Here is a 15,336-nt window from a genome sequence, read left to right on the forward strand (position 1 = left end):
AAGAGGGAGAAAAAAAGACCTGTTGTGTTTACACTAAACATCTGAAGGCCCCAAAAACAGAAACAGAGTAGCTACAGTGAACCTGTATTAGATAAGCTACTGCAAACTGCTCTGAATACAAAGAACATTTCAAGTTGCACAGAAGGTAAACCTCATTTTTGTTACTAAAGGAGCAACTGTTACACTCTGAACAGGTTGAAAAATGGACAGTTCAAAGGAACATACCAGTTCCTGCAACCTATAAAAATCTGTTTTCCAGTTGTCTTTTGTAAGAAGTGGAGGGACCCAACTTACACAAAATGAAGCAAGCAGCTAAGAAAACATTCATAAAATCAAAGCTATGAAACTATTAATAATAAAAAACAAACCATCAAAAAATAAAACTTCTTACCTGCTTGTTATAAATATTGGCCGCGATCCTTTTGCGTAACACCAGTTCCATGGCAGCAGGATGGCTGAGCTGCACTGTGGTCTTCACTATTAAATAAATTCTCTCATTTTGAGGAGTTACCCTATTCAGGTGCACTGAATCATGGACAGAAGAGTCCCAGGCAGCAGTGGCTGAAACCTGTGCAGACAAATGGAGGAAGGGAAGGGACATCAAAGATTGAGTTACTTTAACAACAGGTATAAAGCAACGGTTTAACATGAAGTAAGCCAGTTCTTTAATGACAGAAAAATAGGCATCATTGAACAAAGTGGAGTCAAACCTCCTTTTCAAAGTAAAGAATTTATCAGAAGCAGCATGTTAAGATATTGGGGAAAAGAACTGAGCACAAGCCCTGCACTGTGCAAACCCTCCCCCAGGAGGAAGTCTTTACACAGCTGGAGACAGAAAGGAAACCAGAAACAAGACTGAAGGAATATAAATCCTACTGCATCTGTATCACGAGTTTATTAAATTCAATGTCAAATCTTCCACCTGTGTTGGCTTAGGTTATAATGGCCCATACAGAACAAACATGGTCCAATCCTGCAGAACATCTTTTTACTTCCCCCTGCCTCCCCCCCAGCTTTAGCATCCCATTTATTCTGGAAATGGTCTCTTATGCAATGGCCTGGGTGGGCACAGAACATGGAAGAAATTAAGACACTCCAGAATAGATTTAGAACCATTCACTTCCAACAATTCCCAAATTTTATATTTAAAAAAGTAATTGTGTACTACAAAGGAAAAAGTTTTCTTTAAATATTATGCTTTGCCTAGTGTGCACAACAAATGAAGTATTTCCTCTGAAGAATCAAGAGCCTGCAAGAGGAATGATGAAGGGGTGAGGAAAGATGAAAAAAGGATTTTGAGTGAGACATCCAAATTATTATTTTGCCAAGAAGAGCTGAATTAAGGCAGAAGAGCTAACAAGTCATAGTCTCTTAAATTCTAAATAAGCCAGTGCTAGATACAGATGGTACTTCTAAGAGAAAAAGATAATAATGATTAAATATATACAAGTAGAAAATAAAACATAAGAAGAAAGTGTTAACATAAGCTGCAGTTGTCAAGAAGGAGGCTTGCTAACAATTTACCTCATCATCACTGTGTTTTATGATCGGCAGATAAAAGAATGGGCTCCCATGCTCCTTTGGTAGTATTGAGTTAACTCCTGATGCATGGGGACCTATAAGTTGTTCATTGGCACTGAGGTCATCAGCTAATGAAACAAATGTGCAAAGAATGAAAGAGTTTTATACCAAAGGATATTAATATAGAGAGGTAAAGTCGTAACACAAAGTTGTAATAAAGTCCTACCCATCCTCCATACTACATTGAATCCTAATTAATCATATTACTAGGCAGCATTTTAAAGACAATTTCAGCATAAAAAAGGAGGGAAGTAAAACCAAGCTAAGGCTCGGCCTGAACACATTCTCACATAACCTAAACAGTGTTCAGAACTATTCCTAGGTATGCACATAAACAACTTACCCAGCCAGAAAATTTCCGAGTTATTGACCTGTCAGCCTAACCAGCTCAAGTCTTAGTTAAATCAGTTATCACATATCAGAGAGTCTTTAAATTGAGAATAGGAGTTCTGGCTATATTAGGCATTTAGCCAAACAAAAAACCTAAAAGTTGTGCAATAATCCATCAATCTTCATAAATATCTGATTTGATCTTCTGTCTGCTAATCTCTGCGGATAATGAAAAACCAAATACAAAACACTCCCTGTGAGCACAGATGAAGGGAAGAGTGTGTATCACCAAAAGCAAACTCTGAAGGAGGTATTAATGTGTTGACTATAGAAACATGCCTAGTAGCCCACTGGAGTGCTGGATGTGTCCAGGCCTATAGACCCTCCTCTGCTTTATGGCCAAATTTACACTTACAGACTTGCTTCCTGAACAGTCCTTAAATGTGGTGCTAACTCTAGGCTCTTGTTGCTTACAGTGTGTATCTGTGTCTTAATATATATCAAGAGTCTTTTCACATGTAAAACTAAATACCTAAAAAAAGGAGAACATTTAGCTCCTCTAACAAAACACTATAATCTTAACACACTCTTCATTAAACCAGCTGTTTAAGATTTTACAGATATACCAGAGAAGGAGGTCTGAAAGTGTTGGGAGATTGTCCATCAGTGCTTTAATGACACATGGCTTTGTACATGCAAACATTTACATTATTTATGTGCTGTTCAACTTAAACTAAGCTTGCTCTCTTACACTATTTTCTGTTGTACAGTCTATCCTTGTACTCATGTTCCCCAATTTTTATATCTTTATTTCAAAATAGTTGTGCTTAATTATTCCAACATAGAATCAGAAGAAAAAATATTTTACAAGTGACATCAGACAATGTCATTGCCAAGACTTGTTTGATTTCTTATACATTTCAGATTCATTCTTCCATTTAACAATTTATTGATCCAAATGAATCCCCTTCTCCCCCCCAGGTTTCTGCTGCTACAACATACCATTCAAATCAAGGAAGAGGACAGGTATATGTGTTTCCATTCCTGCAGGTGGAATCCTGAAACAAAACAAACTGCTGTTAACAAGGAAGGCAAATTCATATCTAAGCTAATCTAGGCAAACAAGTTTCCAAGTGAGTTCTCCAACTGTAACCAATGATTAAAGCTGTCAACTTTTTGATGGCTAATCTGAATCCCTATGTTGCACAGTTATGTTTATTTACACATGCAGCTAAATCTTTCGCTTTGCCAAAACTTAATTCACACCACACAGCACCTTTCAGCTGCTGTGAGGATGATGGTTTTAAACACCCTGTTCTGTTTCTCATGAAGTCAACTGGCTGTAGTCATCTTGTACATAAAGGTTAGCAACTTTCAAACAACTGGCTACATAACTACTGGCAAGGTATAGTCTCTATATCAATAAATACACTTTCAGATGTGACCACAGCACACTTCAGGTGGGTAAGGGGAAAAAAATGGTGAGGAAAGAATCCTCTGCATCATTCACCCAATGAAGAAGAGATATTGGGTACTATCAGAGACATCAGGGTGTACTTGATTAGAGGCCTATTTCTTGTCCACACTTTCCCAAATCTAACATGTCGCATCACTCTTTTTTGCATGTCAGTTCCAATGATCTTGGTCAAAACAAATTTAAATGACATTAAAAGAGAAATACATTAAAAATTCAAATGAAGCAGAAAAGAACAACCTTTGAAATCAGAATTTCTCCCTTCCCTACCCCTTATCAATGAAATTATCACTTGTTCTACCATTTGTTTTTGAACCACTCATTTTCTGAGTCAAACTACAGGATAAATTTCTCAGAATTCTGTAAAACTAAAATACTACATTAAATTCAAGCCTCAACAGCTTTCTCAAAGATACTTTAGGTGATACATTATACTAAGCAAACCTTTCTTACATTCAAACCAGCACCTGACCTTCCAGCCGTCTCCCAGCTGAGTGTGATTTGAAGTATTACACAAAAACGCAGAAATCTCCAAAACATCCTTAGATTTTTACCTATCGTGCACCATGTTCATGTTAGAAAAAGCTAACCACTCCAGTGTTTTTTCTGAACATACCAGTTTGCGGGGGCACCAGGAATTCCACTGCCTGGTGCTGGAACAAACACTGCATTCCTCTCCTCTGTCAGCCCTACCCACTGCTCCACCAGCCGGGCTTCTCGTTCTAGATCATCCTCCGATTTTTCTACAGTGAAAGAGATTAGTATTATATGAGAGAGACATTTTTCATGACATAGAGAATCAAGTACTTCTAAGAGGGACTTTAAGCTCCAAACCTTGTTTATTGCTGATCTTTTGAATCTGCTCATCTAAGTACTCTCTGCGTTTTATCAACGCATCCGACCACCTTTCTCGTACACAGTTTAAATCTTCTTCCTAAGGTGGAAAGAGAAAAAGATATTAGGCTATGCTGTTCAGATTAAAAGGCCAGTGAATTTTGTGGTAATTTCATCAGAATTAAACAGTTTGCGTGATGCAGGAAACTTTTTTTCCCCAAATGACATGCACACTGATTAAGTACCTCATCACCCACCAGCAGGAACTTATTTGCTTTCAAGTCTCAGATTACAACAGGAGGAAAAGAAAATGTGACTGCCTCAGTTGCTGAACAGAATTATTCACCAATTACTCACAGAGGTGGCAATCAATTTTTTTCATAGCATATGGGATAGGAAAAACAGGCATCATCAGCTGATCATAAGTTGTCCTGAAGATTAGATAGGTCAGTATGCCCTCAAACCTGCACAAAACTCCATTGCTAGCAGCTGCTACCAGTGCAATTAAAAGACTTCTCATGCAAACAAAACCCATCATGCAATCATGCTTTGTGGTATCACAGAAAATCTGGTTTGTTCTTCTCTGTGATATGTCAGGAAGCGCACAGACAGCCCGCAAGAAGTTAGTACCCTAACTGGTATTTCTGAGCCTGCTGTAAAACCTAACAGTGTATCTTCAGGGATGTCAGCATTCTCACCTAACTGGTTTTACTTCTGTAAGGCTGCCTATTAGAAATAAGTCTTCCAGGTAGAAGTCTGGAATGTGTTTTACTTTTTTAGGCATTTCCTCTTCTGCCTTTTGTTGCCTTTTAAATGAGTCTTTTATCTGTCCTAATTGTGACTGTCTTATATTTATGACACACAAAGAAGCAGGCTTGAGGTTTGTTTTTGTGTAGATAAAAACAACTGCTTCACTGAAGCTTCTGTATTGCCCCCACTCACATTCTATTCTCCCCTCTCTCTCCCACATGCATTTCACAAAACTGCACAACTTAAAACGTTATGTTTTCTTTAGAAAACAAAGAAAAAAATCCTATGTTGCACAATTTGGTTGGGAAAGACACCTGCAGCTGCAGGTGGTTGTTCTTTTCCCTATGATATTCAGCAGAAATTGTTTTCATTCTCAGTTACGAGTTTCTAAGCTTTTATTCACATAGTAATTCATGTAGCCAGTTAGGAGAGCTGACTGCTGAGTACTAAAGAGAGCACACTGCAAGAGTATAAAGTCACAAGGTGAACTGAAACAGCAGTGGTTTATAGCCCAGGTAGCCTCTTAAATGCACAGCATGTATGTATTTCAAAGCTGCTTTTGCTTGCTCCAGTATGCTTGTTTGGCAGTTGCTGGCTATTAGCATTAGCTGTGCCCCATGCCACAGGATTGACAGCAACAGCAGCAATACCTGGTAACTATCCATATCACCACCATCATCCTCCTCCTTCTGGTAGGACAAAATAGATTTTGTAAAACACAAAAAAACATGCATTTCTCTCAGCAGAAACTCACAGAAAATACCCCCAAATACGAATACAAACATTTCTGCCACAAACTTCTAAAATGTTAAAATGACAACATTCAAATAACCAAAATCTTATTAACAGGTAGAAACAGATTTTTTTTTCTTTCCATTACAGACTATAGCAGCTCAATTGCAACTTGAATATTGGTGAAAATATTTTTTTTAAAAAATTAAAACCACCACAGAATACATTGCCAGAAGAAAGAGTGAGCAGGCTTATTACCAGTCTTCCAAGTTCCACAGTTTCATCTGTCTTTAAGGTTATAATTATTTCTGAATGTAATCCTTCTTAATTTAATGACAAAAGGCACCTTGCTTCCCTGGGTGGCCCATTCCACTTGTTCTTTGCCATCACTGTTAAAAAACATGCCTAATGTCCAATATGAACTTGTCCAGTATCAGCTTGAAGTCATTTATACTTAAGGACGTTTTCTGCTATATGAAATAGCCTGATCAAATAACTCACTCCTTTTTGAAGAGGTAAATAGTATCTCTCTATAAGTAATTTTCTCTACTAATTTTCTTTTTTTTCTGCTTTTCCCCTCCTCAACTTTTCACCCTCCCTACAAGAGAGGGAAAATAATGGCACTAGGAATCTAGTAGTAAGCCCCTTTATACACGAAGGTAAAAACCATTTCCACATTCAGTATTTGAATACCACACTTGGTACTTTATCAGTTACACACTGAGTTATAAGAAAAAAAAGAGACACAGATTTAGACATCATATGCTCACAATGTATTAACCTCAAACACGTGTAAAACTGTAAAATAACTTATTGTGTACCAGTGGCCTAAAGGTCTTTTGGGGTTATGTTGGGCTGGCTCTAGAACAATAAACCCAAACCAAATCAATGCGTGCAAAAATAACTGTCTTACCTGGTAGCTGTCCAAGCCCCTTTGGAGTTTGGTTGATCTGGCAGTCACACCACCTATAGAGACTGAAAGAATTGCTTCTACCATGAGAGGCAACGTTCCTGAATGTTGTACAGGCTTCACTGTCACCTGAACTCTGCGAGAATGACCCTGAACAGGTAATTGAGAGACAGAGAGGTGGAAAAAAATTCAGAGAGAAAGTGAGAATAAAATTAAGAGTCATTATAAGCACAAACAAGAAGAAAGGGAAAAGATACATACCTGCCTAAGCTGGAAAATGCCCCCTGTGTTCACATCTTTTGCCTGATGGAGTTCGACTGCAGTATATTCTCCCATCTCATTCAATTCTTGTATGGAAATCCACATTTCTATTCTTCGAGTTACTTCATTCCACCTAAAAAGACATCCCCCAAAAACTAATGGTTGCCTCAAAGTCCGTTTTGTGCACCACAGCCATTAGAAAGCCTTTGGAAAGCTGCTGGAAGCATTCAGGTGTAAGTTCTTTGTACCTGTCTCGCAGCGTCCGAGTTTTAGCATGAAGAGAATCAACTTCCCAAACAGAGCTGCCATTGCCAGCACATCTGTGACCCCACACCTCAATAGCAAGAGCTCCTTCTGAAATGAACTCCAGGAACTCCTCTGTGACATTCACTACATAGTCCTGGCAATAAGAAAAATAAATCACATCCAATCAAATGAAATAACTCTTATCTCCTCAACTAGTCTGTAAGGACCAATACTTAAAAGGTTTTTTTGTTTTGCTGCATTTTGAAGAAGTGATGAAGTGAAATATTATGGCATTCTAAAGTATAGTCAAGTGTCATTAGTTATATGACTTGATTCCCTCCTTCCCCGAGCAAAATAAGGCTTGAATTCTAAACAGCTTATCTCAAACACATCATCCTCCCAGTAACGCTATTTCGTAACAAAAATCGTTACCTTACAGTGAGAGAAGGTCACAGTAAAATGAGCATCTTTGCTCCGAGGTGAAGGCACATCTGGATCTACTACTGGTGCTGCTACTGTTGATTCACACTGATCCCAAAATGTATATTGACAGAAGACAAAGTTGGAGAGATTAGGTGGCAGTCCGGTTGCTTCTTTTATTTTTACCTGAGGAGATGAAACAGATGTTGCCATATATATGATTGTTTCTTCTTCGGTTGTAAATGGTTCAAAAACTACTTAATCCAAGAAGAATTTTTAAAGGACACCTGCAACTGCAAATTAATGCAGCCACTGGCAAGCACAGATCGATCCACATGGAATCAGAACAAGCAAAGTCTTTTTTCTCCTTCCAGAATTTAAACCAAGCAGTAGCCCAAAGAGCTTCGTACTTTACACCAGACTCACTTCATAGTTACAAAGGCCTGAAACCATTAACCCCATCACGTGTTCTCACTTACCCTGCAGGAGAGCTTCTTGGCTCTATGAATAATTTCTCCGTTGTTGTCTGTGACTTCCAGACTCCCACTCTCACTGGAGTTCTCAGATGAGTCGTCTCCTTCTACTACACGTTCTGGGACAGACCCCGTGACTCGCATTACTTCAACGTGCAGCCGCCCTGCAACCTAAGGCAGGACAAATACTAAGGACCTGTGCACAGAGGACTTAAAGACATTAAGACAGTAGCTATCTAACTCTGAACTATCTAACTGAAGAGCTCTCAACCACCAAATTAAAAGCAACAATGTGAAAAGAGGAGAAAGGAATAATAATTTAAAAAATTATATGCAGAACTCCTGACCATTTAAAGTCACACACCACTGGAAAGGTATATAGTGTCATGATGGTACATCAGAACTTTATGTCATGGTTTTGGCTGGAGTAGAGCTGACTTTTTTTAGTAGCTAAAATAATGCTGCGTTTTGGATTCAGTATGAGACAAATGCTGACAATGTACTGACATTTTTAGTTGCTGCTAAGGAATCAAGGACTTTTTACCTTCCCATGTTTTGCTGCTGTGCAGGTGCACCAGAAGCTGGGAGGAAGCACAGCCAAGAGAGCTGACCTGAACTAGCCAAAGGGATATTCCACACTACAGAATGTCACATTCAGTATATAAACTGGGGGGAGCTGGGGGGGATCAGATCACTGCTGGGGCATGGGTCAGCAGGTGGTGAGCAATTGCATTGTACATCACTTGTCATTCCCTGGGGTTTATGACTCTCTTTTATATTTCTTTTCATGACTATCATATTTATTATTATATTTTATTTTTCTTATCAAACTGTTCTTATCTCAATTCATAAGTTTTCTTCTTTTTCAGTTCTCCTTCCCATCCCACTGGGAGGGGGAAGGAGTGAGCAAGTGGCTGCAAAGTATCTGCTGGCTGAGATTAAACCACAACACCTTAATATACTGCTTTTGTTCAGTTACCTACACTGACATTTGGAACTTTATTCTACTGTTATACTAAAATAGCTACTACTATTTTAGTAGCTGGGCAATTGTAAATGACTAAGTGGAAAACACATCACCATTTAGAAAATATTAATTTGCTGGGAAACAAGACAATAAGCATCACTTGTCTGTTTATTTAAAAAAAAAAGGTGAAAGACACAGACCTGTTGGAGTGGGTCCAGAGGAGGCCACAAAAATGATCAGAGGGATGGAGCACCTCTACTGTGAGGACAGGCTGAGAGAGCTGGGGTTGTTAAGCCTGGAGAAGGCTCCAGGAAGACCTTACTGAGGCTTTCCAGTATTTAAAAAAGATAGGGAGGGGCTTTTTGGTAGGGCTTGCTACAACAGGTCAAAAGGTGATGGTTTTAAACTAAAAGAGGGGACATTCAGACTAGATATAAGGAATTTACAATGAGGGTGGTGAAACACCAGCCCAGGTTGCTCAGAGAGGTGGTTGATGCCCCATGCCTGGAAACATTCTAGGTCAGGTTGGCTGGGGCTCTGAGGAACCTGTTGTAGTTTCAGATGTCCCTGCTCACTACAGGGGGATTGGACTGGATGACCTTAAAGTTCCCTTCCAGCCCAAACCACTCTGTGGCAGGTGGGACAGGACAAGATGTGGGGCCTGGCTGCCCACGTCAGGGCTTTACCTCCCCTTGCTGGCTGATGATGGGCACCGCGTACTGCAGCTTCACCTCGTGGAAGAGACACTCCAAAAACACGTTGGCCACGCCAATTAAATTGTGATTCTCTTGTGCTTCATAGAAAGGATCACCTCTTTTGCCAATCAGCTTCCTTATCTGTTTTAAAGATCACAGAAGTTACATCAAAAGCTGTAAGCATGGGAATACAAGATCAAATAACCACCCAGTATAAGACCACGACGCAAAAATTAAGTGACTACCAATATTTTCTGCTCCTTCCTGTTACACTTTAAGTCTTTCTACCTGTGTATCAGAAATCTGAAATGAACTCTTTGCAATGAGACACTATACAATCCTTTCTTTACTGTGGATATATTAATATGATGACCTACAATTTTTTGTGATGTCAAGACAAAGCAGATTTTACCATGAGCAAGCACAGTAGCCATTGATTTCAGGAAGTTCCACCTTACTTTTCTGCTCTGTTTCCACGTTTTAAATGATAGGTAAATCATCCCCAGGTTGAATAGCTGGTCTGGCTGCTGGGCACCACAAGGGCAAAGGGGAAGGTGCAGGATGACTCCCACGTAAACCTACAAGGGTTCTCTTTTCTGACTCCCATGGAGCTGAGATCACATCTGCAGCATTTTCTATGCAAGTATCCCTCCCACAGCCACAGAGAACTCATGCAGATTCCTAGCATGGTATGCACTCCTCAGTGGAGTTCTTAGCTCCTTCACTTCTCGTCCTCCATTTTCAACACATGCATTTGACCTATGTGTTTCTATGCAGCACATAGAACACATGCATTATGGATGACATTGGTCATGGCAAGGATGATCCTGGCTCAGGCAGACATAATATATTCCAATGATGTGCTATCAGTTCTTACTAAAGTCAACGGCAAAATCATCGTGGTCTTCAATGGGCACAGATGAAGTCCTTGACCTCCCCTGTGTTATGATTTTAAGAGACTCCCATTGTCCCATCCAAGGCACGCAACAAAGGCACAACTGCTGTTCAAACATATTTGAGAATGATTCCTAACACAAGTAATTTAGGTGCTCCCTATAAGCCACAAGACAGCAAGATATAGTTCCTATGCACTTGTACCTGGATACTTGGAGGACATCTTCTGGAACACCAAATCTCATGCCTATCTCTTACCAGTAAGCAAGCAAGCTTTTGACAGATCTCACAGTTATTTGCCAAGGCTAATGTACTACTAAAACTCTCAGGAAACCCCACGTAATTTTGATGAAGGTACTTAGTCTACACATCAGTATCTCCAAGTTGATTTCTTCAGTGCTTTAAGGTTAGGGGATATAGAAATGAACTTACAGAATATTTCACATTTTAAGATCAAGTTCTGTATCTAAGAAGCATTCTTGCTAGCTTTGATATTGACTGCAATTTAATAATTTTACTTCTAATGCAGCTTGATGCTTCCACTCAGAGCTGGTGCTTATCTGCATGGCACCTATAATATACTAGGTAAACATATGCTGAGTGGTATCATGAGTCACTACCTCAGCACAGATATCTGACCTCAGCACACTTCTATCTGAGAATGAGGGTGAGGCTAGGACATAGCTGTGTTTTATTATGCATGAGCACCATGAATATTCAGTATTACAGGTTTTTTTTTCCCTTTAAATATCAGTACACTTTTATGTACAAAGTCACTGCGCTTGATCTGTACAACGTATTAAAAGGAGTTAGAAGAAAATCTCACTCTCTGATCTCTTTCAGAAAGTATATACAATACCTCAGGAATTTTCTCCTTCCACTCTTGATAGAGGTCTCTCATATCAATCAATTTGTTCTCTAGCTTCTCAATAGTCCACACTTGAGTACCTTTTCCTTTTCTTCTCACTTGAATAGCAGGCTCACTTACTATCGCACCCCTCTAAATCAGAGGATAAAATAATTACTGCAGTGAAGTGCATGTACATAATTTAACTCTTCACTCAAATTGCATTCCTTAAACAGAATAAAACACAGAACACAGGGCTCCTCTCTGCGTGACAGCCATACTCCCTCCAGCCTCAAACACAGCATACCCTACACACCTCTGAGGATCCAGACCTCCACCCTTCTCAGACAACCACCATTCACACAGGAACATCACCACTCTCAATCAAATCACTGATGATAAACATTATCCTAATTGCTATCATTATATTTACAGCAGCACTACAACTAGAAAACCCTTAAGACAAAAAAATTACAGGCATCTGTAACAAAACCTGGTAATTTTTGCAAACATAACTAAAATGTAGGTTTTACAGCAGCAGGACACAAATGTGGTTTGTGAACAGACATGTGCATATGATGATCATACTCCTGAAAGAACTACAGTATACGTCTACATATTTTAGATCAGCCTTAAACCCACATTTTGCAGCATCTTTTGTTGTCATTACCTTTTTGTTGGCACTGAGGTTTTCAGCAGGGATCTGAAGTGTTACTTGATAATCTGTTAGCTTACTCATTTCTTCTGCTAAGAAGTTTGCTTCTCTCACCAGTGTATTTGCCTTTACTATTTGCTCTCGAAGTTTAGCCAGGCTCTGTCGAAACAATTCATCCCTGTGGTGCAGTAGGTAACATGAAAAATACACAGAAACCTATTTCTATTACTGGAAAGCTGCAAATAGAGGGGTTAACAAAGACTTTTCTGAAACAAGCTTAAGAAGGGCTGCATAGCACGATGTCAGCAGATATGAAATAGCATCAGACAATTGCATTGAGGAAAAGCAGTCATCACATATTAAACACTCATTACTGCTGAGGTAAGTCTAGCACAGTGATGCCCGAATAAAAGGGCACGGTACTATGGGAACTGTTACAGTGATGATTTGTTAAAAGCCCTAGGGACATCCCTGATTTTGAAGAAATGTAATAATTGCAGCTGTCTTTGTCTTGCATCTGGAGTCCTGTCCCACAGAAACTACCAGCCCCAACATGTGAGACTTCATCTTGATAAAACCTGCTTTTCCTTGGGGTGATGCTGGAACCTGCCATCACTGCAGGCCACAGCTCTACACCACAGCGAGGGCTCCGCAGTGCCACAGGTCCCCAGACCTCCCTCCATACACTTAAGCCATTGCAGGTGTACACATTAAAAAAAAATTAAAAAAATCTGAAGCCCTGTACACCCAAAGTACCTTTTAGTAGAATGAGCATAGGTTAAAGCTTGTGTGCTCTGTACAGTTAACAGTCTCTGGGCAAATTCCAGAAAGGTTTCTAAGGCCTGTCCAAACAAATCTGTTCTAACCTAACACCTGGCAAACCTGCTATGACACATCCTGTACCTCCTCCTGCAAAACTAAGAGACATTCTCACCTGGGAGTCTCATCTTTAATTCGCCTTTTCAAAAGTATCATGATTATCCTCTGAGCAAACACTGAGTCCTATCCCCCTTTCTGCCTTTCCTCATAATCCCAGCAGCACTTACTGCATCTTCATCATCATCACCTTCATAAAACTCATGATCAAACTTCAGAGACCAACACTTCTCTGTAGGACTTTTTAGCTTTTCTATGCCAAGTCCAACATGTTGTGCACATAAACTACTTATTCCTACAAAATACATTGCAAGTAAATTCACAGGCCTTGCTGTGAATAAAGCCAGAGTTTGCCTATTTGCCTTTATTCAGATAAGATTAGATCTGTTATATGTCTTTACAGGACAAACCACAGATAACAAATTATATACCTTTCAGTACCCAATAGAATTCTTCTTGAGCAGCTTTCTTTTTTCCAAAATATGCCAAAGAACAGTCTGCGCAATTCAAATTGCACCCTGCAGGTTCCCTGATGCCATACCAACATGGTAAATGAGCACCAGCATTAGCAAGCAGCCCTGAATTTTAGTGCCTTCAACACGCTAAAACATGCAGCTTGGCCTCTCTCCCCTGTCTGGCCTAAATTTGCAACAGTGGTGGGTTTTGTTGGATCTTAAATAGCTGCTGCTATCAGGGATCTTTAATCCACTTCCTCCATATCTGCTCCTGGCGTCGTAGAGAGAAATTCCTTTCCCTCTGCCTCTTGCTTCCGTTATCCAGGCCATGAAGATTAAGTGAGCAGTTCCAGACCATGGGAGTGACACATTCCACAGACAGCTATAATTTTGGATTCACCCAGAAAATGAAGGTAGAGTCAAGAGTTACTCACTAAACAGTGCTTAATACCAGGAGTGCACTAAACCTGCAACCACTGCGAGGCAGCTGTCTGTGCTGTCTGCAAGAGCCATGGGATGCAGCTACTGCTAGTCCCTTCTGTCATCAGGGAAACTGGCATCTGGTGAGCTTTTTGAGCAGGCTCCCACACCATTCTTTACTTAGCTAGATTCTTCAGAAGTAAATGGTTTAAGACTATAAAGAGGACTTAGGAGTAACTCAATTATTATAGGCAGTTCTGGTTTGTTTGGTTTTTTGTACAGAGCAGTGCCAGCATCCTCCCAGAAACTTAAGCAAAAAAAAGGTTTCGGACAGGGTTTCTTAATTCTAATGACACAAAACATATGACAAGTTTCATTAGGATATTAACTGAAGCAAATACCTACTGAACATGAAATATTGAAACAATCATTTAACCCAAATAAAGGAAATTTACTGTCTGACATCGATGAGGTGTCTTAGAATTTTAATCCCATGTTCTAAGCAATTATGGGATTCCTAATGCCAGATACAGAATATGCTGAACTACAGCTCTGGTCCAGTACAACACCCTCACCCCCTACCCTGACAAATTAACTTTGTTCAAAGTTACAATGAGTTAACTGTATGCCAAGAGGTTTTAATGCCAGGTCAAGCATCATCTGTCCTTCCACAGTGAGCGTAAAACTGGAATAAACTCTGTTGAATGTGCTCTAGCTGATCTGACAGATACAACCATGTGCCTACCTCTGATACTTATCAAATTAATTTTGCTGGCTGATCTGGTAAGAGCTCAGCTTCATTTGCAATGGCAGCAGAGTGACAGCTAAAACTGCACTAATCAAATCCTGTGAAATCCAGACACTTGGCTCTTTTGCACATTCTTCACATCCATTTTTTCCTGCATTTCTTGCCCTCTGTTCAGTTCACTGGTAAACACCCTCTCAGCACCATGTTACCAGGCTTTTACAGTAGAAAGCCTTCACAGATGTTTTTTTCCTGGTTTCCTGTTTAAGAGGGTTCAGGGTTTTTTTTCTTCCCCCTTTTTTCAGCAGCCCAAACCTCCTGTAGAACTATAAATAAATAAAAAGTATACCTAAGAAGATCTTCTGGAGGATAGGAAACTGATAATTAGTTCTTCCAGAAAGCTGTTCATTCAGTGGCAATGCCAACAAAACGCTGCCAGATTCTTTACTGATCACTAAAAAACATTCACTAACTTAAAAATAATTGCTACACCAAACATTTCAGAAGCAAACTTATAGTTAGAAGAAAAAAAAAAAAAAAAAAGTGACAATGCACATCAGCTCCACAACAAAAATGTCATCAGTTTCTGACACATGCTTCAAACCCCACCTTTCACCCTTTGTTTTTTTTATTAATTTCTTTGTTTTGACTCCAGCGTTCTCACCTCTCTTCTGTCCAGAGATTGACTTTCTGCTGGGCAGTGTGGGCAGTGTAGGAGAGCCTGTCGCTGCCGTGCTGATGCTGCCTCTCTGGGGAGAGCTGCTGCCGCCG

General features: G+C 39.8%; 1 protein-coding gene across 1 annotated transcript in view; it reads right to left on the bottom strand.

Moving 5' to 3' along the window:
- KIF13A (kinesin family member 13A) overlaps window positions 1-15,336 on the bottom strand; it is a gene marked incomplete at its 5' end in the record, with an annotated part of 62,256 nt that overhangs the window by 15,459 nt on the left and 31,461 nt on the right. The window contains 15 exons of the mRNA XM_008940752.1: window positions 392-568; window positions 1,525-1,649; window positions 2,914-2,969; window positions 4,002-4,128; window positions 4,220-4,319; window positions 5,620-5,658; window positions 6,615-6,761; window positions 6,873-7,005; window positions 7,121-7,272; window positions 7,551-7,724; window positions 8,018-8,182; window positions 9,665-9,814; window positions 11,427-11,567; window positions 12,085-12,247; window positions 15,230-15,335. Of these exons, the coding sequence (XP_008939000.1) occupies window positions 392-568; window positions 1,525-1,649; window positions 2,914-2,969; window positions 4,002-4,128; window positions 4,220-4,319; window positions 5,620-5,658; window positions 6,615-6,761; window positions 6,873-7,005; window positions 7,121-7,272; window positions 7,551-7,724; window positions 8,018-8,182; window positions 9,665-9,814; window positions 11,427-11,567; window positions 12,085-12,247; window positions 15,230-15,335 (1,955 nt within the window). The remainder of the gene's footprint in view (window positions 1-391; window positions 569-1,524; window positions 1,650-2,913; window positions 2,970-4,001; window positions 4,129-4,219; window positions 4,320-5,619; window positions 5,659-6,614; window positions 6,762-6,872; window positions 7,006-7,120; window positions 7,273-7,550; window positions 7,725-8,017; window positions 8,183-9,664; window positions 9,815-11,426; window positions 11,568-12,084; window positions 12,248-15,229; window position 15,336) is intronic.

Source organism: Merops nubicus, unplaced genomic scaffold (assembly GCF_000691845.1).
Source record: "Merops nubicus isolate BGI_N331 unplaced genomic scaffold, ASM69184v1 scaffold2555, whole genome shotgun sequence".
In the NCBI taxonomy this organism is placed as follows: Eukaryota; Metazoa; Chordata; class Aves; order Coraciiformes; family Meropidae; genus Merops; species Merops nubicus.